Source organism: Rhinolophus sinicus, chromosome 14 (genome assembly GCF_057876585.1).
Source record: "Rhinolophus sinicus isolate RSI-liver-muscle chromosome 14, RSI-T2T, whole genome shotgun sequence".
NCBI lineage: Eukaryota > Metazoa > Chordata > Mammalia > Chiroptera > Rhinolophidae > Rhinolophus > Rhinolophus sinicus.
This window is the reverse complement of record NC_142514.1, coordinates 185813921-185835233: the sequence shown is the minus strand read 5'-3', so window position 1 is coordinate 185835233 and position 21313 is coordinate 185813921. Positions and strand designations below refer to the sequence as shown.

The 21313-nt window shown below is 55.5% G+C and overlaps 1 protein-coding gene across 10 annotated transcripts in view; it reads right to left on the bottom strand.

Annotated features, from left to right (window-relative positions):
* The window catches only part of ANO1 (anoctamin 1), a 155801-nt gene that overhangs the window by 31004 nt on the left and 103484 nt on the right, over window positions 1–21313 (bottom strand). For 6 of the 10 annotated variants that reach the window (XM_019755675.3, XM_019755679.3, XM_074336865.2 and 3 more), the window contains exons 8-13: window positions 19083–19148; window positions 18550–18605; window positions 15560–15601; window positions 10189–10253; window positions 9202–9336; window positions 5074–5234 (exon numbers count right to left, since the gene is read on the bottom strand). In XM_019755675.3, coding sequence (XP_019611234.2) covers window positions 5074–5234; window positions 9202–9336; window positions 10189–10253; window positions 15560–15601; window positions 18550–18605; window positions 19083–19148 — 525 coding nt within the window. The remainder of the gene's footprint in view (window positions 1–5073; window positions 5235–9201; window positions 9337–10188; window positions 10254–15559; window positions 15602–18549; window positions 18606–19082; window positions 19149–21313) is intronic. The other 4 variants (XM_019755678.3, XM_019755680.3, XM_074336866.2 and 1 more) reach the window with 1 other exon arrangement.

Here is a 21313-nt window from a genome sequence, read left to right as displayed (position 1 = left end):
TTTCCTTGTCGACATGCCAACTGCATCATATGAGTGTTATACAGCATCTGGCTGACACCAGGCCCCAGCGTGGTGCCTTTGCACGCCCAGTGGCTACATCCCACCCCCAAGCCCTCAATGCGAGTATAACGCACTCCTTTTACAGATGGGTAAACTGAGGAGTCAAGTGACTGGTTAATAAACCTGGCAGAAACCTGGACCTAGGACTGAAGAGCAGTCGGGGTCGGGGCGATGGCTTCCCACCCACCTGAGGACAAGCTGTGTGCCCAGCTCCATCAGTGGCACAAAGAGATGGACAAGTGGCCTTGACCTCAACAGCCATACAAAGGGGCCAGAGAGACAAGCCTATCCCCCTGAAATCCAGAGCCCAGCAGACACGACAGCACACAGACGCAGAGGGGAAGGGAGACCAGCCCAGGGCAGGAGCAGGTGGCTAAGCTATTGTCCTTCAGTCCTCAAACATTTGCTTAATGACACGATGTTAGACAAACACATACTTGTGCAGGAGCCCAGAGGTGGCAGGTGAGTGACGGTGTCTGGATGTATCCTGGGTCAAGTCCACGTGGGAGCGCAGGCAGGTGACCACCCGCCTCGGCCAGCCTCAGTCCCCAGGTATGTACAGTGGGCTTGAGAACAGTGCCAACTGGGGGACTCCATGGCTCAGCCCCCAGCAGTGCTTAGGGCCACCAAGGGGCGTGCTCACCTGGCAGGGTCGCCACCGTGTCTCCTTAAGAGGCTGGTCATAGAACAAAAGGCCACCTATTGGATGATGCCCTTTCTAGGAAACATCTGGAATATTTACAGGGAAATCCACAGAGACAGGAAGCAGACTGGCGGATGCCAGGGGCAGGGGGTGGGCAGGGAGAACGGGACTGCCTGCTCCTTGGGTCTGGGTTCCCATCTGGGCTGAAGATGTTGTAGAACTAGATGGTGGCAGTGGCCGCACAACACGGTCAATGTACTAAATGCCGCTGAACTGTGCACTTAAAATGGTGAGTTTACGTGAGTGAATTTCACCTCGATACCAGAAATCAAACCGCAGAACAATGGGGACGGAGGCTCTGTGTGTTCACCTGCCGTATGCTAGAAGCTCAGAGAAAACGGCAATTGCCCATTTTCCTCCAGGGTTTCTCAGAGTTTGGGCATGGGATCTCCCAGGGAGCTTGTTAGTATAGAGATTCCTGGGCTCCACGCCTGGGCACCACAGACTCTGCGTTTTCAACAAGCTGTGCAGGTCGCCCTTCTCCACACGAGGCATCTAGAAGCACCGATTTATCCACTGTCGGTCTGTCTTTCCTTCCATCCATCTCTACCCATCAGATTAGCTGGTGGCCGATCCTCCCTGCACTCACCTCTCCCTTCCCCTGCCCCCCCCCCCGCCCCCACCACACCCACCCTACCCACCTCGGGCCCTGTCTTGACCCGCCTCACACCTAGGCCTCACTCCAGTCTCCCTAATTCTGGATGCCTCCTCGGCTAGTGCTGAACCCCCTTCCTGAAACCCCCTCCCCTAAAATGCTTCCACACTTCATTAGATGCCCGTGGTTCGGCTGCCAGCTGGATGTCGGACTCTCAGACCTTACGTCAGAGTCGCAGAGGCCACAGGGGCAAGGCTCTGACAGATGCGGGCACTTCTGCAGCTGCCCACAGAGCAGCCCCGAGTCCCCAGTGAGGTCCAAGCTCCTGGGAACTGGGGTCTTGTCTCCCAGACCTCTGCCACCCCCTCCTGAGCCGGAGGGTCCTGGGGGCGGGCAGGGCTCAGCCGCTCAGACACCATCACAATGCGCCCCCCGAGAGTAGAGACCAGCTTCAAGGAAAGCTGGCTCACAGCTCCGTCAAACGTTTGCTCAACACACACCCCATTTTCTCACAGTGGAGAGCAGACCCGTCTCCTTGGGAGGCACAGGCTGGATCCCGCCTGTCAGCACACGGTGAACACCAGGTTCAGGCACAAAGGCGTCCAGCCCTTCATTTTCTCCCTGAGTCACCAGGCACCCTACTTATTTATGCTCTGAACACGTGTTAGCTCGAGAACCCGCCACTGGCCGTTTAATTCCAGCAGAGAATCACAGTGGAACTCTCCCTACGTCCCCACCTGGCTCAGGGGTGACTCAGCCAGTGACTTGTCGACTCCATTCAGCCCCAGGGGAAGGGGTTTCAATTGCGCCCCTGCCATTTCATTAAAGCTGGGACCATCTTTCTCCAGCTTCTTGCGGGCCCGGCTCACATGCGATAACCTTTGTTCTGTACGAAACTGACAAGCAGTTAAACCCCGTTATTATGCCACAATTTCAGAAAATTGATCCCGCAGAACGGCTAAATGGGCTCCAAGTTGCTTCATGTGACACCTGATTTGAGGCTTTGAAATGTTGTAAGTCCCAAGGAGCAGTGAGCGGAGGACCAGAGTGGCAGTCCCGGGGGAAGCCGGACCCCAAGGCAGAGAGAAGCAAGACTGCAACAGCAGCTGGAGGCAATTCCTCCGGGGCCGACAGCCTGGCTCTGTCATTGTGGGAGCAGAAACGGTAACAGCTGGAGGAGAGGAGAAGAAAGGACCCAGTGGGAGAAGAAACACCAGCCGGAGGATGCTCCCTTAGTGGGTAATGAAAAAATAATTGAGTAATGGATTAAAAAACCCCACGACGGGGAGATCTCTGCTAACTACCCCTGACAGCAAGTGTGAAATGGCGGGGACAGAGGGGCTGTCTCCCTCCCTCGCCCTTTGAAGGGGGCGGAGTCCGCATACCCCTCTCAGGCCCAGCAGGCTCTGTCCTGTTGCTTCTGTCTGATTTATAATCAACGCTCCCTTTTCTTAAGTAACTGCTTCATAGGAGTGGTTTGGCTTTTGTGTTCTTTTTCTCCACGTGGGAGGCATAGACTGAATCTGCACTTGACTCTGTTTGACAGGTACATTTGTCGTCTCCCACAGTGGAACTGGAGCTGGAGGAGGCGTGGGGCAAATAGCGGAATACAGACTTGCCTCTTTCCCTCCGTCTCTGTCTCGGGGGACATAACCATGTTTCAGTCCCAAGAATGGGGCGGCTGGTAAGGGCTGGCCAACACCTTTGGAGGTGTGAAGTGGCTTGCACATAGTAGGTGCTTAATAAAGAAGTGTGAAATGAACAAGTTGGCTTCATGGACCGGGATGCACTGGATTGAATAAATTTAATCAAATCCCTGACGTCCTGGCTGGCTGAACAGTATTACTGCCTGTGTGTCTCTCACTTCCAGCTTTGGGTAAATCTCTGCTCCCTCAAGAGGGCACAGGGCAGAGCTTGGAGGGTGTCTGGATGGAGAGGTGTGGCCAGGGCACGGATCTGTCATGTCTGTTATGAATCTGTTAGCTGTGTGATCACTTAACCTCTCTGTGCTTCAGTGTCCTCATCAGAGAATACTGACAGAGCCTCCCTCTGCTGTGGGCTGTTGTGGGGTCACTGAGATAAGCTGTGCAGAGCTCTTACCCCAGGGTGGGGCACAGTCAGCCCTCAGTGTAAGTTCTGGAGGAGAAGGGAGGAGTATCTGGAGACAGATGAGGAACCGATTCCAGGTGAGAATAAATGCGAGGTCATCCCATCAGGAATAAGCCAGGCAGGTGTTCAGCGTGGGTTTCAGCCAGAGCCCATCAGGGAGTGGGGCCCAGGGGTAGAGTATTTGGGGTGGGGAATCAGATGCAGAGTTCTTGTCTTGCCCCTGCCTCTTATTAGTGGTATCAGCTTGGGAAACTTGCCTCTGTGTTCGTCTGCCAAATGGAGTCATGAAGATATTCACCTCCTAGAACCATTGGAGGAATGAATGAGCCACCACATGTCACAAGCTTAGAACAGTGCCTGGCACAGAGTGGGGGGCCCAGCTCACTGAAGCTAGTGTTCTTTTCTAGAGGAGATGAAGTGATGTAATTCACAGAGGCCCCAAGCATAGGTGAGAGGTTAGGTTTGAGCTCCAGTTTCCTGGGGTCCAGGCTGTTTTCACATTTTCAAAAGCAAGTGCTCACTGAATTGATGTAGCAGCTAGTACAACATACCAGCTAGCACGACGTGACAAGCAGCACCAGGCACAGAGAGAACGTCACAAGCAGTGACTCATTCCAGGTTCCCCCAACCCCGAGGTGGTGCTATTGCTAGCTCAATTTTACAGATGGGAAACCTTGGGGACCAGAGACTAGAAGCAACTTGCTTGAGGTCCCACAGCTGGTAGGTGACACAGCTGGGAATTGAACTTGAGTTTGGCCCAGGACCTGGCACCACCCTGGCACACAGCCAGCCCAGCTGAGTTGTCCGACTGGAGCAGACTGTTAAGCGGGCAGTCGGTGCAGCTGAGCTCCACCACGGGGCTGTGCAGGCCAGGTGAGCCTTCCCAGTTCGGGCAGGGGAAGCAGGAGGCCTCAGCTGGAGCTTCCTGGGCCCAGATGAGGGACGGGGAGCTGACCAGTGCTGAGGTCTTGAAAAAGGCCAGACAGGCTGGGATGAGTTGCTGAGGGGGGTGGAGGGGTGTCGGTGGGATGGTTCCCATGCATGCAGGGTCCAGAGAGGCGGGGTGGTCAGTGGAGGGAGCACAGTCTCAGGCAGATGAGGGCTCAGTTCCTGGCCCTGACAGTTCAATCCTTGCCTTGCCCGCTCAGGAGCTCAGTAACCCTGGGCACCCCACATTAACTCTCAGGGCCTCAGCTTCCTTACCTGTAAAATGGGCATGTTGGAGCCTACAGGTATGCTACAAGGATCTAATGAGAGACGTGCCCTGGGCCAGCCCAGGTCAGGCCCTCCCTGCTGGAAAAAAGCTGCCTTCCTGGGCCAACAGATCCTGGTCCCATGAAAGAGGACCTGTTCTAAGAGCAAATCACCCTCCTCGGCTTTTCACAGGGGCTCCTGGCTGGCTCAGAACAACTTGTCTGCAACTGCGACACAGCACAGATCCTGGGAACCCACAGACAAAGTGGGGGCTTATTTCCACCTCCCTCCCTCTGTGTTCATTCCCAGCACACGTGGCCTGTGGATACTCCTAAGAAGAAGGAAATTAGGGACCCACCCCAAATCGCCTCTGCGGCCTCCAAGGGCCTGGCGGCACAGGTACTCTGCTTACCCCAGAGGGCCATGAAGACAGAGAAAAAGACAGTGGCGGGGTTGTCGAAGAGGTGGCTGGCCCGGGCCGTGGCACACGCCGAGCTCATCTTCCAGTAGCTGCAGGTCTTGTCACACAGCGGACACATGGTGATGTTGTGTCTCTGGTCACACATCTCCATGCTGGAAGAGAGGGGCTGCCGAGAGTGCTGGGCCGGAACGTGCAGGGCCTCCTCTGGCCCACGTGGACCAGACGTGTCCTGGGAGCCACAGTGGGGTGGGGGAAGTGCTGGGCCCGAGCTGGGGGTTGGTGAGGGCCCCTTGGTCCTGCCATAGTGGACACCGGGAAGGCACACCAACCAGCTGCCAGTGCCACGTCCCTCCTCTCCATCGAGGTCTTGCTTCAGAGATGTGAGACAGGCGCTGTCACACAGGCCCCGCACTCAAGAGGGCCCTGCACTCTGGGTTTCATGCTTGGCTGTTCCCACCTTAAAATTCTTTATGACTTTGTAATAAGAGTGCCGCATTTTCATTCTGCATGGGGCCACAACTGCTGGAGCTGACAACTTCTGGGTTCTGTGGACTCCCACCCAGACTTGCTGCGTGGTCACCTCTGGGGGTACCCTTGGTTGGCGGCACCCACGGCCTGCGCTGGAGCTACCTCCAGGAGAAGCCGAGCTTCCCCAGCCAGCTTCCCTCTAATAACTGGGTGCTGTCAAGGCTTGTGCTAATAGTGGACGCTATCCAGGTCTTTACATGTTAAGTCCCTGGAAACTGAAAGAGGAATAGGGTGAAACCACAAGAACACCGCGCCCTTCCTGAGACCTGGCCACGTGCCAGGCACCGTGCAGGTCTCCATGAGTCCTCGTGGGGACGCTGTGAAGAGGGACACATCCACCAGCTGCTGGGGTTGGGTGAGACCCACCCCACAGGGTACGCTCAGGAAATGACGGGTGTCTGGCCAGGATGGTGGGTTCTGCTCAGTGTAGGCTTTTGCTCTGCTGAGCAGACACAAAGTCTGGGGCAAGCACTCAGCCGCTACAGTAGGACGGGAGAGGGGAGCTGTGTAAACCCCAGCAGCCTTCCTCCTCCACCCTGCCCACCAGCATGCGAGCTCTCTGAAAAACACCAATATTTAAAGGTCGTCAGCTGTACAAGCAGGAGCTTGCACAGAGTGTCCACCTGGCCCACAGCAGCTTTGGGGACTAGCTCAAGCCTGCCTTCACAGATGAGGAAAGGAGCCCAGAAGGGGAAGTGACTTGCTCAGGGCCACACAGCAGAGTGGGGACTGAGCCCTGGTCTCTGTAACTGCAAAGTTGGTGGCCTGCATGGCTCATCGGCTGCCCAGAGACCACAGGAGGGCCCCCTGCTGAGACCCCCTGGTTGGGGCGTGCTCAGCTATGCCTGCCTCTGTGTCACTGCCCAGGTGTTTTCACCTCAGACTTACTTTCTCCTTCTGGAACATGAGGGGAGGGGCCAGAATAAGGCCCTTCCAGCTCTGGCCTGCCCTGCCCATCTCCTCCCCACCAGCTTGGACAAGACTTTGAGCTATAAATAGACACAGCTGGAGTGTTCACTCAGGGATGAGCCGGTTACCTGCAAGCAGGCTGAAAAGGCAAGGGTGCCGTTTTGGGTTTCTTTGCTTTTAATTTCTGATGCACCTGAATTTATGCACAGAATCATGCCTGGCCCACAGCGGTCAGTGTTTAAACATCAGCTGAAGGGCTCTGATGGATCTTCCTCTGCCCAGCTCAGTGGGCATTCTGGCTCAATTCTCTGGTACTCACCAAATGTTTATTAAAAAACTGCACATGCCATAGGTACCAGGCACTGTGTTGGACACAGGAGATGGAATGACCAACGGTGGCCAGCGTCACGGGCTTGAAGCACCCGGGAAAGTGAGCACCGATGGGTGTGACAGGCGGGTACATGCAGGCGGTCAGGCAGCGTGCAGCCGGAGCTGGGATGTGAATCTCAGCTCTAGCACTCGGGATCAGTGTGGCCTCGGGCAGGTTACTTGAACTCTCTGGGTCTCAGTTTCCCCATCTGTAGACTGGGGATGCTGAGAATGAAGAGCGCCCATGTGACTGGGTTGTCAAGAGGGTTAAACAGAGAACGCAGCATGTGAATCGTGGGCCACCCTTCTGTTCTCATTATTATTGTCATGGGCATAACCAGGCACCAGGCAGCTACAGTGGTTTTAAAAGGAGGTGCAGGAGCCGTCTTGAGGCGTCCATCTCTTGCCCTCTCTGAGCTTCCTGCGTTCTGGGGGCCTCTCCTGGGAGGCAGAAGAGGCCAGTGTGTGGGGCAGTACATGACCCGAGCCCCTCTCAGGGGAACAGCCCATAGAAGACCCCCCCACTCCCCGCCACCGTTAGCATGCCTCCTGAGGTCACAGTGACTGCCTGGCCCGAAGGTCAGGGGCCTGGAGCCCTGAGGTGGGCAGGGCCAGGGAGGGCCAGGGCCCCACATGTCAGACTGCTGTGAGCCCCATGGCTGCCCCAGCCCTCTGCCCTGCCAGCACCAACACCAGCCAGACAAAAAGCCTTTTTCTGCCAATTTTAAACCCTGTGCCTCTCCCTTCGCCACCTTCAGCCAAAGTAAAGACAAGGAACTGGAAGGCCTGGTGTTTGGAGCGGGTGCAGGGGTGGGTCAGCCTCCAAGGGAAACAAGACCTCCCACTTCCTCCAAAGCCCCAACCAGGCCAAGGCCCAGGTCGGACAGGCCTCAGGGATCCCCTCTAAGTGCTGTGTGCCTCTCTGGCCGTGTGACAGGAGGCTGTGGTGCTGGCCTAGCCTAGGGAGCTCAGCGCCCTTGTTGGGGCGTCCATGCCTGCCTGAGCAGAGCCTTCCGGCCGAGGCAGCTGGCAGGGCCATGAGGACGGAAGGTGGAGCAGTCCCCAGCTGCCTCCCAGGGGACCATGAGGGCTCCACTGACCTCATCCTTCCGGGGTTTGGAGTTCAATCTCTACCAGGTCTAGGCTACTTTGATCTTCACCACAGTCAAACCCCAGCACAGGGACCTCCTGTCATACTATTAGCAAACAAAGGGACAAGCTTTCTCCTGCCTAAGCCCAAAATAACTCTGGAGGAGACATAAGCCAGATTCCTTTAATGTTTGATTCTGGGTAGGGGGAATATTTTAGGTGTTATTCATGTAGTAAAATGTAATTTACACAAAAATGTACCGGCTACGGCCTTTCTGTGCCAAGGGTCCTAACAGGCCAGTTTCCTCGCCAGGTAAAGGCCCACTTGCTCTTTACTGCCTGGAACGTCTGGTGTATTTTCCAAGCCATAGCTCTGCTTTAGAGATACTGGGCTGAGTCGTAAGAGATGTAACCGATTAATGTTGTGGGACTTTTCCCGAGACCGTGAGCTCCTGGGAGACAGGGCCAGCGGGCAGTCAGCTTTCTAAACACCGGTTTGCCCATCAGCACAGTGGCCTGTGGGCCTAACACGCAACAAAGTTGTCTTGGGGTCATTGCTAGCAGGCCTAGGAAATAGCTAGAAAGGACGGGAGACTTCTACGCATGTGAGGACGGCGTCCGCCAAGCTCATAAGGCTTCCCTTCTGTTCTGGCTGCCATTCTGGGAAAGGCTCAGCCCCGCAGAAGGCCGGCCTGTCTCTTGGGTCCTGGCCTTCATCCCAGAGCCCCCACACCTGCCTGAACTCTTGGTCAACAGCAGAAGGAGCATGAGCTCCGCGATCCGAGGCCTGGGTCTGCGGTTCCTGCCATACATCCCAGAGCCCTGAGGACCAGGGGAGCTGCGTGGAGAGACTGACAGGCTGGGTATCCTGCCCTGAGGCCTCTGAACATCATCTGTCTCATTTCCTGACCTCAAGAGGAAGAAGTGCATGATCCTGTCACACAGTGACTAACAACTAAAAGGGGAGGGGAGAAAAGAAGTGAAAAGGAGCTGCATATTTGTTTTCTGTGTCCTTTCAACAATAAAACGTCTCCTAGGGCATATACACCTGAGAAGGATGCCTGGTCTTCGATGCCAATTACAGCCCTTGCACAGCGCCTCTCGTCCCGACGGTGTGTGGCCTGGCATGCCCTGTCCGGGGCTGGGTGTGTGTGGGGGGCGGGCTGAGAGCCCCAGTGCAAGGCTCGGGAACGTGGCTCCTTCCTAAGGAGAGTGGCCACCTACCTGGGGATGTTTTCATTGACAGTGGCGCATCCGTAGAGGAAAACGATGACCCCGACCACGGAGGCGGGGATGAGCATCTGGGTATACACGCCCAGCCAGGCGAAGTACAGGCCAATCTTCTCCCCGAAATACTTCCTGCACCGTGAGGCAAAGCCAAACGTAGACAAGCTGATTCTCATTCTGTACCAGTGAGGAGACATGTCACGTCCCCTCCCCAGCCCAATTCAGGGTCACTAATTCTCTAGACCAAGAAGTAGGGAGTGGGTGGGGCTCTGAGCGAGGCCATCAGGTTTGGGGGTGCTCTCTGCTTTTCCTCTGCCCGCCCCTCTTTTCTGTACCCCCAGGAAGGTGGGAACATTTCCGTCTGGGACGCCCACACGGGTGGATGGGACGGATGGCCCAGGGAAGCTGCCAGCTCCATTTCAAGTCCTGTTCAGCTAAGAACTGGAATGAACTCTGGCCTGGAGGCATCAGGAGAACCAACAGCTCATCATTAAGCATTTTGGCACCTTGATGGGTTTAAATTAATTTTCATGGGCTGAATACTGGTCTACATGTTCCCACAGGACACACATGGCTTAGTCCAGTCTGCCCCACTTCCTGCCTTTGGGACAGAGGTCTCCTTGGGAGAGGACGAATTGTGAGGCAGCTCTTCTGTTCCTCCCCACACAGCAATGCAAGAAACCCCCACCAGCTGCCCAACTGCTGGGCTCTGAATGCAGGAGGAGGCGGTGAATGTGATGGGAGAAACCATCCTTCAGTGCGTTCGAATAAACTGCTGAAACTAAGGCTGGCCCAGGCTTCTGGTCCCGCTAGAGACCTTGGGCCTTCTGCACAAGCTCTTCAAGTTCAAACAGGTTCCTAGATACTGAATACTCAGTGCAGTTGAAACCTATGGGGACATTTATCCAACTGACATTCACGTAGGGACTCACCTCCTACAACCTCTGCCTGAGGGGCCAGGCCTGCTCTGGGGGTTCCTCTTACCTGACCAGGTCGATGGGCTGGTACTTATAAAAGACCCCGTAACTCGCCCACTCTTCGTACAGGAGCTGGGAGAGAGAAAACAGTGAGGGGCCGGTGAGAATGGGATATTCCCAGTTCACTCCCCAGGACACAGAACTACCAGGACGCTGATGAATTCGTGGTCTCAGTTAATAGCTACATCATTCATTCATTCATTCATTCATTCATTCATTCACTCACTCACTCAGAGTTGGCCATGTGCCAAGTACCCTGCTTCCAAAGGGGAGTTTGGTAAACACAGTCCTGAGCCCTGAATTCCCATTCTGGCAGGGGAGACGGATATGAAAAAGTGGATCACACCTTTCAGCTCTGGTAAGGATCCCTGACAACCCCCCGCCTGAGCTGAGCTGGTACTGGAGGCCGGCAGTGGGGTGCGGGCACTCCCCGAGAAAGAATGAGCCTACATTTCTAGGTGAAGGTGGGGATGGGAAAGAGGCTTCGGGCATCATTATGAAATCCTCACTCTTCCTAATTTGATTCAGATTTCATCTAAAATGGTCGGATGCTGTATGGCTTTTCCGTGTAGGTTTCCTGGTCATACCTGTCACACACCAAACCATCTTTATGAAGGACAAAATCCACCAGTCTCTGGAACAGAGAAATACAAGTGGCAAGATTTTTAAGTCTCATGGGATGCAAAGAGCTCGACATTTATCTCCTGAGATGGGTTGTCTGATTAACATGCTTAGTGAAATAAATGAAATCTACACACACCCCATTATCCCCCAGGCTTTGGGCAGGGACAGTAATGAGTGTGACAGATCGGAAGCCTTGTATGAACACGTAGAGGGTGTCCTAGGAAAGACTCCATGTCAGGACTGCTGGTTCTAAGAAAGAAATCCCACGCATGTGGGTAATTAGTGCTTTACCGACCATAACTCAACGCCTAAGGTCAGACAGCGGGGTGGAGGGGAGCTGGGACCCTCCTGGGACCTTCTGTGCCTCGGCCACCTGTCTGCTGGATCAGACGAGAAATGGGCAGGAGGCAGGCAGGGGCACGCCCGTGAGGCCTCGCCAGTCCTCTTCTGTACACTGCAGCTTGCCTTGGGTCCTTTTTCCTTTTCTTAACACCAAACTGAAACATATTTTTTGGGGGGTCGCCTATATTCAGATTCGGCTGTGGCCCCATGAAAACACGGACCATCTTGTCATCCCAAACATGCTATGCTATGAGCGGAACATTTGTGTCCCCAAAATTCATATTGAAGCCCGAACCCCCACTGTGCCTGCATTTGGAGATGGGGTCTTTATGGAAGGAAGTGGGGTTTTGATCTGAGAGGGCTGGTGTCCTTACAAGGAGACATCTGAGCTTTCTTTCTCCATGCACACACACGGAGGAAAGGCCACGTGAGGACACAGCGAGAAGGTGGCCGTCTGCAAGCCAGAAAGACAGCCTTCACCAGAAGTCAACACTGCCAGCACCTTGATCTTGGACTTCCAGCCTCCAGAAGTGAGAGAAATAAACGTCTGTTGCTCTGTTACCAGCCTGAGCTAATGCATTCTCCCCCACTGACTTTGTGCATTTCTGTGCACAAAGATATCTTCAAGGAAGTCTTTGAAACTTAAAAATGTGTAGGAGGCTCGCTGGGTGGGTTCCACAGACCAGGGAGTCAGGGGTCCCTAGCAGTGGCCCTCTAGTGAATGGATCCATTTCCTCAGGCTCCTTCTGCACGTCTGAGAAAAAACACTCAGGAGAGTACAAGTGCTGTTTTCCATCAAATTTCAACACACATGCCTCTGAAAAGCAGGAGGGAAGTAGCTTAGAAAAGCAAAACACATTCTTAATACATTAAAAGTGACCCTTGCTGTCAGAATCCTGGGTTTTGCCTGCTCTGATCTTTATAAGAGTAGCTGTCTTTAGGTTTTCAGTCCTTCTCTAAGTGGTACAAACAGGATGTATTCAGCAGGATTCCGAGTTCTGACAGACGGACGCAAGGCTTGCTGCTAGCAGGTGAGCCTTTGCAGCTTCCCGTAAGGAACCGGGATGCACGGGGCCTCCCCCGTTGTCTCAGAGGGGAAAGCGTCCAGGAATGAGAGCTGTGCTCCTGGGCTGGGACGTTGGCTCTGCCGAGTGTGGAGTGGGCAGACTCTCCCTCTCTGAGCCCCTAGTGGTGGTCCTGGGCAGGCCCCACTGGGAGTCCTGCGTGGTCACCTGGGCAGGCCCTCCGCTCTGAGCCCCACTGTCTCCTTCGTACTGAAGGGTGCTGTTCTTCCTGCCAGTCACTGAGTGAGCCCAGACGGGCTCGTGCCTGTCAGAGCGCTTTCTAAAGGCAGAGTGCTGGTGGTTCCGATGTCTCACTCTCCTGGCAATGCAGCAAATGACGAAAAGCCTACACTTTCACTCTGCAAATAGGGAGGTCTAAGCCAGCAAACCTTGATGAGATTGCACAGCATTTTGGGAAAAGCAAAGTGGCCAACACTCCTGGGCAGCTTCCTCCCCTTTGCTGAAATCAAGTCGCTGATTTATACCACAGATGGACTGAAACTGGGAGATGCATCAGAGGCAGGGAGGGAGGGAGGGAGGGAGGGAGGGAGGGAGGGAGGGAGGGAGGGAGGGAGAGAGGGAGGGAGAGAGGGAGGGAAGGAGGGAAGGAGGGAGGGGACAGGGAGAGAGTGAAGGCACGAGGGGAGAAGCCATGACAGAGCTTCTGGAAGGCATGGTCACGTCACACTGGTCACTCTGCTCACAGGCCTGCCCACAGCAGGCTGGCTACCATCCACTGACAATTGTGACAGTTGGGGGCACACCCAGCCTGCTCCATAAGCCATTTTACCTCTGGGATTTTCTACCTGTCAAGAAGCGAACATCTATCACGGCAGCCATCAGCATAAAGAAATCTGACTTTAGATTTTCCTGTTACCAGTGGCAGAATTCTCAGGCTGCATCTCAGCCTTGTGAGCAGGGTGGGGGCGCTGGGGCCCTGGGTGTGCTTATAGGGGCTGCTGGCTCCAGTCACAGTGACCCGGAACCTTCCAGCACACAGACCTCGGAGGGATCGCAGCCCAACCCGCCAGCATTCCTCCTGCCCAGACCTCCCAGCTGGGCCTCCACACCGGGCAGGCCCATCACGGCGCTGCCGTCTCCTTAGTGACTGAGACTTGCCCCTTCCCATCTGCCCCCATAATGCAGGTCCCAGGAGGACAGCTCTGCCTGGTCTGTGTCATCCCCACCACCGCGAACGAGGCCTGGGGCAGATAACAGGTTTCCAGTGAGTAACTGCTGAATGAATGAATGAATGAATGAATGAATGAATGAAGAGTCAGGCCCTGTGCCTCCCAGTCCAGCAGAGGATGGAGCAACCTCAGCCCACATCTGGAGGAGGGGAGCCCCCGCCCCCGTTACAGCCATGCCTGCCTCTTCCTTGAACTTTCCTACCTGTGCCCCTGCCCCTCCAGCTCAGTACAACGCAATGGCCTTGGCTCGGCTGTGTCTCCCTTTCTGTCCTGTGAGGCACCTGGGGAGAGGCACCCGGGGTGCCTGCACTGATAGGATGCCACAGATGCTGTCATTGGAAAGACAAAATACTTAGAACCAGGTCATTTAAGGTGGGGTCACCATGGCAGAGTAAGTTCTCCAAGGTTCGAGTTAGGACCCAAACTTATCTGAGGCATCCTCCCTCCCTCGATTTTTTCCCTTAATCCATCCACCCACTCATCTGTCTGTCCACCCATCCATCCATCCATCCGTCCATCCATCCATCCATCCATCCACCCATCCATCCATCCATCCGTCCATCCATCTGTATACCCACCCATCCACCTATCCAAGACTCCCTGACTACCCCCATGGCCAGGCCTTGTGTCCATTGCTGGTACATGAAAAGGGGGTGGGCAGAGGGTGGGCAGCATGCCAGGCAAAGAGCAGATGGGTCTGGATAAACCTGGGGCTGTGTTTGCTGGGCCTGGCACACAGTCGTGCCCAGTCAATAGTGCCTGAAAAAGTAACTGGATGAGATCGTCTTGGCACTGACGTGACCACGGGCTGAGTTGTCTTCAGATTAGCAAGGCGGCCGGCCAGTGTGGCTGGAGCAAGGGGAGGCGGGTAGGGGATCGGGGTGGAGGGGCCGCTATGGCCTGGAGCACTGAATTAGGCGAGCGGGGGTCGCTGGTACCCATGAGGGAGGGCTTCAGCGAGTGGCAGAGGGGTGCAGAGGGCGACACGCTGACCAGAGTTGTCCGGGCAGGCCGTGCAAGGATGGGGGAGTGCTGTAAGTCGTGGGGTCTCAGACGAATGCCAGATGTTCCACTAAAAATAACCAAATATGTAATTTTTGTGCTAACTCAGATAGCATCTTCAGCTGGATTCCTGAGCGGGCAAGTTGTGTCAAGTACCAAAAGTTTAAAAACACGTATGGGGGGCTGGACAGAGGCACGAATGGAGAACATTCCAGACACAGAGGTTCCCGGCCCCTGCGATTTGGGACAAGGCTACCATTGTGAAGTTCTCAGGGAAGCGTCTCCACCCACCACCTCAGAAGGATGCCCTCTCGGGGCAAGAGGCAGGACAAGGGGGGCTGAGATGGATACAGGTACAGGGGGGCTGCTCCCCGAGGTGAGGGAGGTTTGTGCTCATTTGGGGAACCAACAGGGACTGACGTGGAAGTGGGGACCAAGGCTAGTACCCAGGCGTGGGGACGTGTGTGGGGGGCAGGAAAGAACCTTCTTGAGCGTGGAGGGGCGGATGAGAAACGGCTGTGGTGGGGGAGACGCTCATGTGGGCGTGGGGTGGAGGAAAACAGATTCCAGGAAAAGCCACGCTGAGGAGGAAGGGGGTCACTCAGTGTTTCCCAAACAGCGTCCCACGGAACACTAACTCAATAACTTTTCCATTAGAAAGGGCTCCAGGTCAAGTAAGTTTGAGAAACACTGGGTTCAACACCATCCAACAAATGTCCCCAGGGTGCTGCTGGGGGTGTGGCTCTCTGTGTGGCTGGCCACAGTGGTTCCCAAACTTATTTGCCCAGGAGCAGGGCAGGATTAGGCCAGGTGTCAGCAAAGGTGGCTGGAGGTTGGTTACCCCGGTTACGACACAGGTTTGAGCCTGGTCAGGTCCGGTGGAGGGAGAGCAAAGAGGACAGGGCAGTCTCTGAGGAGTACACCCTTTCTTTCACACATTCACCAGAAACGGCCACGGACACTTCTGAGAATCAGAAAGAGCACAGCGAACCGACGAACCGGAAGTCACCAATGTTCTCCCTCAGATGTGGGAGGAGAAGCGTGGTTCCCGCGATGGCCACTACGCACCCTGGCGGGAGCGCCCTGACCCTCCCGCGGGCCCCGGGGTCCCTCCAGGCCCCGACCGAGCACGTTCCGCTCCGAGTCTTCAACTTACCTTTCTGTCATTGAACTCCACGTTCTCACCTTCATAGTCTCCCTGTTCAAAAAGAGAAAAGGGACATTCTTATCATCCAAGGGAGCTTTCGAGTAGCTCAGACTCCTCATTTTTCCGGACGAACTTCACACCCCCTCACTGATACGGTGAAGATAATCCTAGCACAAAACTTCACACAGAATGGAAGACAGACCAGGCCTCCTTCCCCGATGCAAAGTGCTCTGTGTGTCCCGTGGCTGCTGGGCGTCACCAGCCACCAGCGGGAAAGCCCAAACCACCCCCAAGACCGACACAAAGTCCAGGAAAGGACCCATGGTCAGGACCTCGGAACTGGTAACACAAAAGAAAGGGGGCTTCTGGGGCTGGAGGAGTCGTATCAATAGGGTGAACATACGTCCCACGCTGTGTCTTGTTCCCAGTGCCCTGTCCCGGTGGTGCCCCCTTTCACGTTCAGTGTCCCAGGAAGGATGGTAAATAATGTGGTCCCTGTACATAGACATCAGAGCCCAACACTCCCATTTTATAGATGGAAACATTGAGTCTCAGAGAAGCAAACTGACTTTCCTGAGGACAGATGGCTGAATTTCGTCAGACCTGGGACTCAGATCTAGTCTCCAAGTCCAATGGAAGAGAGGGAGGGTCTAAAAGTCAAAAGTGAGCCCCGTGTACCAGCAGTTGACACGAGTGACTAAGCAAGAGCCACAACAGAGGCGCTGTGAGCCAGCCCCGGCATGGCGGGCATGACCGCTGGTCCAGAGGCTCGCCAGGCAGATAAGGCTGAGGCCTCGTGGAGGTGCCTGCTGCCTGTTGCAGGTCCTTGCCTGACTCCCGCCAGCCCTGCCAGCCCCTCCAGGCGGGGGGGACTTGACCACCAGGCCGGCAACCCCACGCCCTGCTCTTTGAATGGAGACCCTCAGAGCAGTTTAACCAGTTTCCTCCAAAGTTTTCAGGGACCCCCCCCCCCCCGCCCACGCCCAACCTTGTAGCATTTCCCACGTTTCTCCTCAGGGGAAACAGCCACACGATCCCAGCAGCACCTCATTGATCCAGAGGTCAGTTAGCTGGTGACCTCCAGGGGGGTAGATGCCAAACGTGAAGGAAGGTCAAAAGCCGCTGAGTGGCCAGCTGAAATGTCAAAGTCCTTTCTCTGTGTTTGACACACTAGTTACAGGAGACCCCCTGGGGTCTCCCTCAGAGCAGAGCACGCTTCCTCCACACATGATTCCAGTAGGTTGTTATCTGCCTGGCACCAGCACCCTGTATCCTGCTCACAGACACTCTCATCGAATGAAATAATGCAGTAAGCAAGGCACTGGAGGGGGTGGCGATGCCATGGGCCATGCATGGAGGGCAGCGAGCAGTGACGTCAGACAACTTAGTGGTGAGGGAGACAGATGATGAAAACTTTCGAGCCAGAACTGCCGAGCACACAGAGGCCAAGTTCCCGGCGGGCAGTGTTCTGTTGGAGAGCATGGGGTGTACTTGGCCCCAGTCAGAGTGATGTAGTTCCCTAAATGTCTGAACACAGCTTAGGTACTTAAGGAGGTGGGTACCCTTCAAGTGCGTGGAAAATTCACGGATATAAAATTCTATATTCCCTCAAGATGCCTCAAGTCCATCATCCAGCTGGAAAGGACCCTGGAAGGAGAGCCAGAGGGCCTGGGCTTCTCGGGAGGAGCCGGGAGTGACAGCCAGGGTCTGCGGGGCCTGAACCCTGTCCTTGAAACATTGTCCAGCAACAGGTTGCTCACCAAGGCCACTTGAGAAGATCCAACCCAAATCAACACCGCACTTATGGAGCACCCACTAGGAACGAGCGTGGGGCTTTCATGAGCTACACTTACAAGGAATGGTGCCCAAACAGTGGTGTCTTTGTGGGACAGGGAGCATCAGAAGCCCAGAGGAGGAAGGAAGAGATCAACTGTGCCGGAGAAGGGAGGACAAGGAAAAGCTTGGAGCGGATGTGATGCTGAGTCTGCCCTGGGGAGTGGAGAGGCGCTGTCTAGGCAGAGGCGGCGAGGAAGAGCATTGCAGGCAGAAGGAACGGCAAACAGGAAGTTACAAAGGTGGGAGAGCTGGTCAGTCGACCCCAGATTCCTACAGTGAGTGACGAGGGGATGGGCAGCCGGTCATGGTCCAGGGGGTGGCCCTCTGCTGTGCTGGCCCCCTCTGTTTGTCCAGTCTAGTGTTACTGAAAACCCTTTCATTTCTGTATTCCCTCTGACACCCGCTGCGACCCTGGCCATGGGACAGGGCAGGTATCATTCCTGACTCACAGGTGGGGACGCTGGGACTCAGAGGCAACAAGGGAATGCCTCCATTCAAGGATGCAGAGTGAGTGGCCAGGACTAGAATCTGGGTCCCCGGCCCCCAGGCCCGCCCTCTCTTTCCAGCTTCTTGGCTCCTAGTCTTTGCAGTAACACAATTTGGAAAGTTCCAGAGATCCTGTCCGGGCTTCCCACACTGCTCGAGCCTCACAGCCCATTCCCAGTGCCCTGCTGAACTCTAGTCCCTGTTTCCATAGAGATAATAAGAAGAAAATCATCCCGCTCTCTCTACCCCGAGCCAAGACAACACGCGGCCATGGCCACAGGCTATATTTGTCAGGAGGATCCCAGTGGGATTTGGAGATTCAGCTCAGGAAGCTGGCCACTTGCTCTGAGGAGACAGAGACATACAGAGCCCTGGTCGTTGGCCAACCCGGAGGGGCCAGGGACGACATTTCATGCCCAGCTGGCCGCAGCGTTTCTGCCACAAACGTCCCTGTTTGAGTGGAACCGTTCTGCAAGAAACGGTGGGCCCGCGTGTGACTTCTCAGTCCCCACCTGGGGGAACAGAGAAGGCCTGCGCACAATTGACATTTAAGGGAGAACCAAAGCAGGAAGCCAGACCACAGGATAATTACAGCTCCCTGGGTGGGGGCGGGGTGGCCCGTGGGGATGTGAGGAGGCAAACAACGCAGACATCAGTTGTGGGTCCAGGTCACTTACGTCGTGTAGGGGGTAGGCCGCTGAGTAAACGCCATTGGCCAGCAGGCTTGTGATACCTTAAAAATAAAGGCAGAGAGAGGATTATGGACCAGGCACATCCCCTGCTGCTCCTCCGTCAGAGCGGTCCCACGACTGTCTCAATCACCGAGAATTTTCTCAAAGCGAACCACACCTGGCTGCACAGAGCCCGGCAACCTTCCTGGGGTTTCCTCCCCAGGTTCGACTAGATGACAAAAACATGCTCTATTGGCAGAATTAGGAAGACACAGAGGAAACCCCAAGAGGAAGTTACGTCGGGGAGGAAGGAGGAACCCCCAAACCTGCAATTCACCAACTACCCCGCCTGCTTGAGGGCAAGCCTGCAGATCAGAAAGACGGATTTTAAGTGGTTAGAAAAGCTGAATCATGAGAAAAATATGATGGGAAAATTGATGGTGTCAGAAACACACATACAATTTGGAATTAGATTTTAGGTTGATTGGAAAAGCCAAAGAGGAGGCCTGTGGGCCCCGTGCTGGGGCAGAGGCACTTACCGTATTTACCACATTTTCGCCTTTTACTTAAAAGGGCAGAGTCCTTCTTTCTTCCCTCTCCTTGCCCTGTTTATACATCGGCTATTAGTTACATGCAAAAGGGCCTGAAAGGATCAAAGCTGCATTTGGGGGAGAAAGTGCACTGTGGTCCAGTGCTCCGGGGGCAGCGGGATGAGAGCCGGGCCGTTATTTGCAGACCCCAGGCCCTGCACCTCCTGGACTCTGAAGGTGTGGATTCGGGCATAAGGCAGATGGGGCAGTGCCTGGGGACGGGGTTCCTGGGAGTCTGGTCTTGCTCCACACACATCCTTGGGGGCCAGCCCTGCTGAGAAGTTTCCATGAAGCCCCTGTTAGTCACGGAACCCTCTGCCTAGCCCAAGAGGCTTTCTAGGTAATAAGTGAGTCAGATTTTTCAGGGGCTTGGCTGGCCCACTCTCTGCTACTGTGAAAGTGGTGGGAGAGTGACTTCCTGAAGTCCGCTGAAAAACAGACCACTTCCTTGGTTAGTGATCTGGATGGTCAGGGCACCTGAGAGATGCTGAGAGAGAGGTGGGAGCACATGGCCAAAGCCACACGTGAGCGAGACGTTCATCTGCAGTAAAAGATGGACATGGGGTCCAGTCCAGGTAGACTCCTCCTTCCTGTTCTCCCAGGAGCTGCCAGTGTGCGGCTGCTTCCCCTGTCTGCAGGGCTCGCCCCTCACCGTCTTCCGGTCTAGGCCTTTTCTAACCACTGCTTCTAATCCCCCAAGCGATCCCCACCCCCTTCAACTGCAAGTTATGTTCTGGTTTATCTGATTATTTACTATGTGTTTTCATCCCGGAATACAGACCCCCTGAGGGCAGGGAGCTCCTGAGAAGAGGCTGGGTGTGTGACAGAATCCATCACTTGCTGCAAATGGAATGAATGATTCGGAGGCCCGCACGGCCTAGGCAAGGCAGTAACATGAAATGGGGGTACAGAGAAGGCCCCTCGATCCATCTGCTCTGTCACCAGGCACTGGGAACCAGCCCTCCCAGACAACCGGCAGGCACAGAGCGCCCACCCCCAGGGAGCACCCCGAGCAGGGTTCAGTTCCCGAGATCAGCCCTCAGACCCTGGAGTCTGCAAACCCTCACAGCAACCACGGCAGTTTCCTCGCAGAGGGACTCAAGGGGCCCCACGGGGACGCTGAGGTCTGGACACAGCATGGGACTAGGACCACGCTTCCTCCCCACTCTGGTGACCTGGGCCATTCTGGAGGCTCTCCCTCGGTCGGAGGTGGGCCAGGCCTATGGGGACAGTTTTCCTGGGCTCCTCTTGACCCCTGGATGAGACCCTCCACTCCCACTGTCTCAGGATACAGCTTAGAAATATCAGGCCTGGAAGGGTGTCCCTGTGACCGGCCAGAAGCCATACCAGCTAGGGGACATGCAGCCCACCTGACCGTGGAGGGTTCATCCTCTCCACCCTGTATCCTGGGCTTGTCCCCGGGCCTTCAGCTGCTGAGCGTTTTACTCCTTCTCCTGTTCTCCATTTCCCCGCCCATGGCGTCTTTCCCTCCACAGGAAGACAGATGCGTGTGGAAGGACCCTCTCCCTGCGGCCCTGCGGCCACAGCCCTGGAACCTGAGACGCCCCTGATGGCACTGTTAGCACAGTGCTCGTCCGGCCATAACACAGCTCAAGGAGAAGAGGGGAAAGGCGAGAAAGGCATTCCTTTGCTCTGAAATGTGCCACATTATCAAACACCCGCGTGGGGGCGGTTCCCGTCCACAGGCTTTAATCAGAAAGGTTTTGCATCTGTGGCTTCAGGTGTTCTGTAAACTGGGACCTGAGGAGCCTGGCTGGGGTGGTCCTGTGGCAGCTTCCGGAATCAGGGCGTGTGTCGAGGGGAGTGCCTTCCAGCAAGGCCTGCTGTGGGGCTGCATGGGCCCGCGGGGCGCCCTCCACTCTGCCGTGAGACAGCCTGGCTGCATCCGGCCTGGGGTGCTGCTTTGGGCCATCGCCCCGGCTGGAGCCCTAACGACTCCCTGCTGGACTGTGAGGGACAAGAGAGGGTTAAGACACCTGGTTCCCCTACAGCTTCCAGAAGCCAGGATTTACTGCGCGTGTCTGTCTCCACGCACCACCACAAATGCCTCAAGACAAAGAGACGCAGACCAGGGTGTAAAAAGTGCCAGGCTTTGGTAAAACAGCCCCTCGGTCCCGGAACGGCTCTCCTGTCTGAAACTGTCACACAGGCTTAAATCA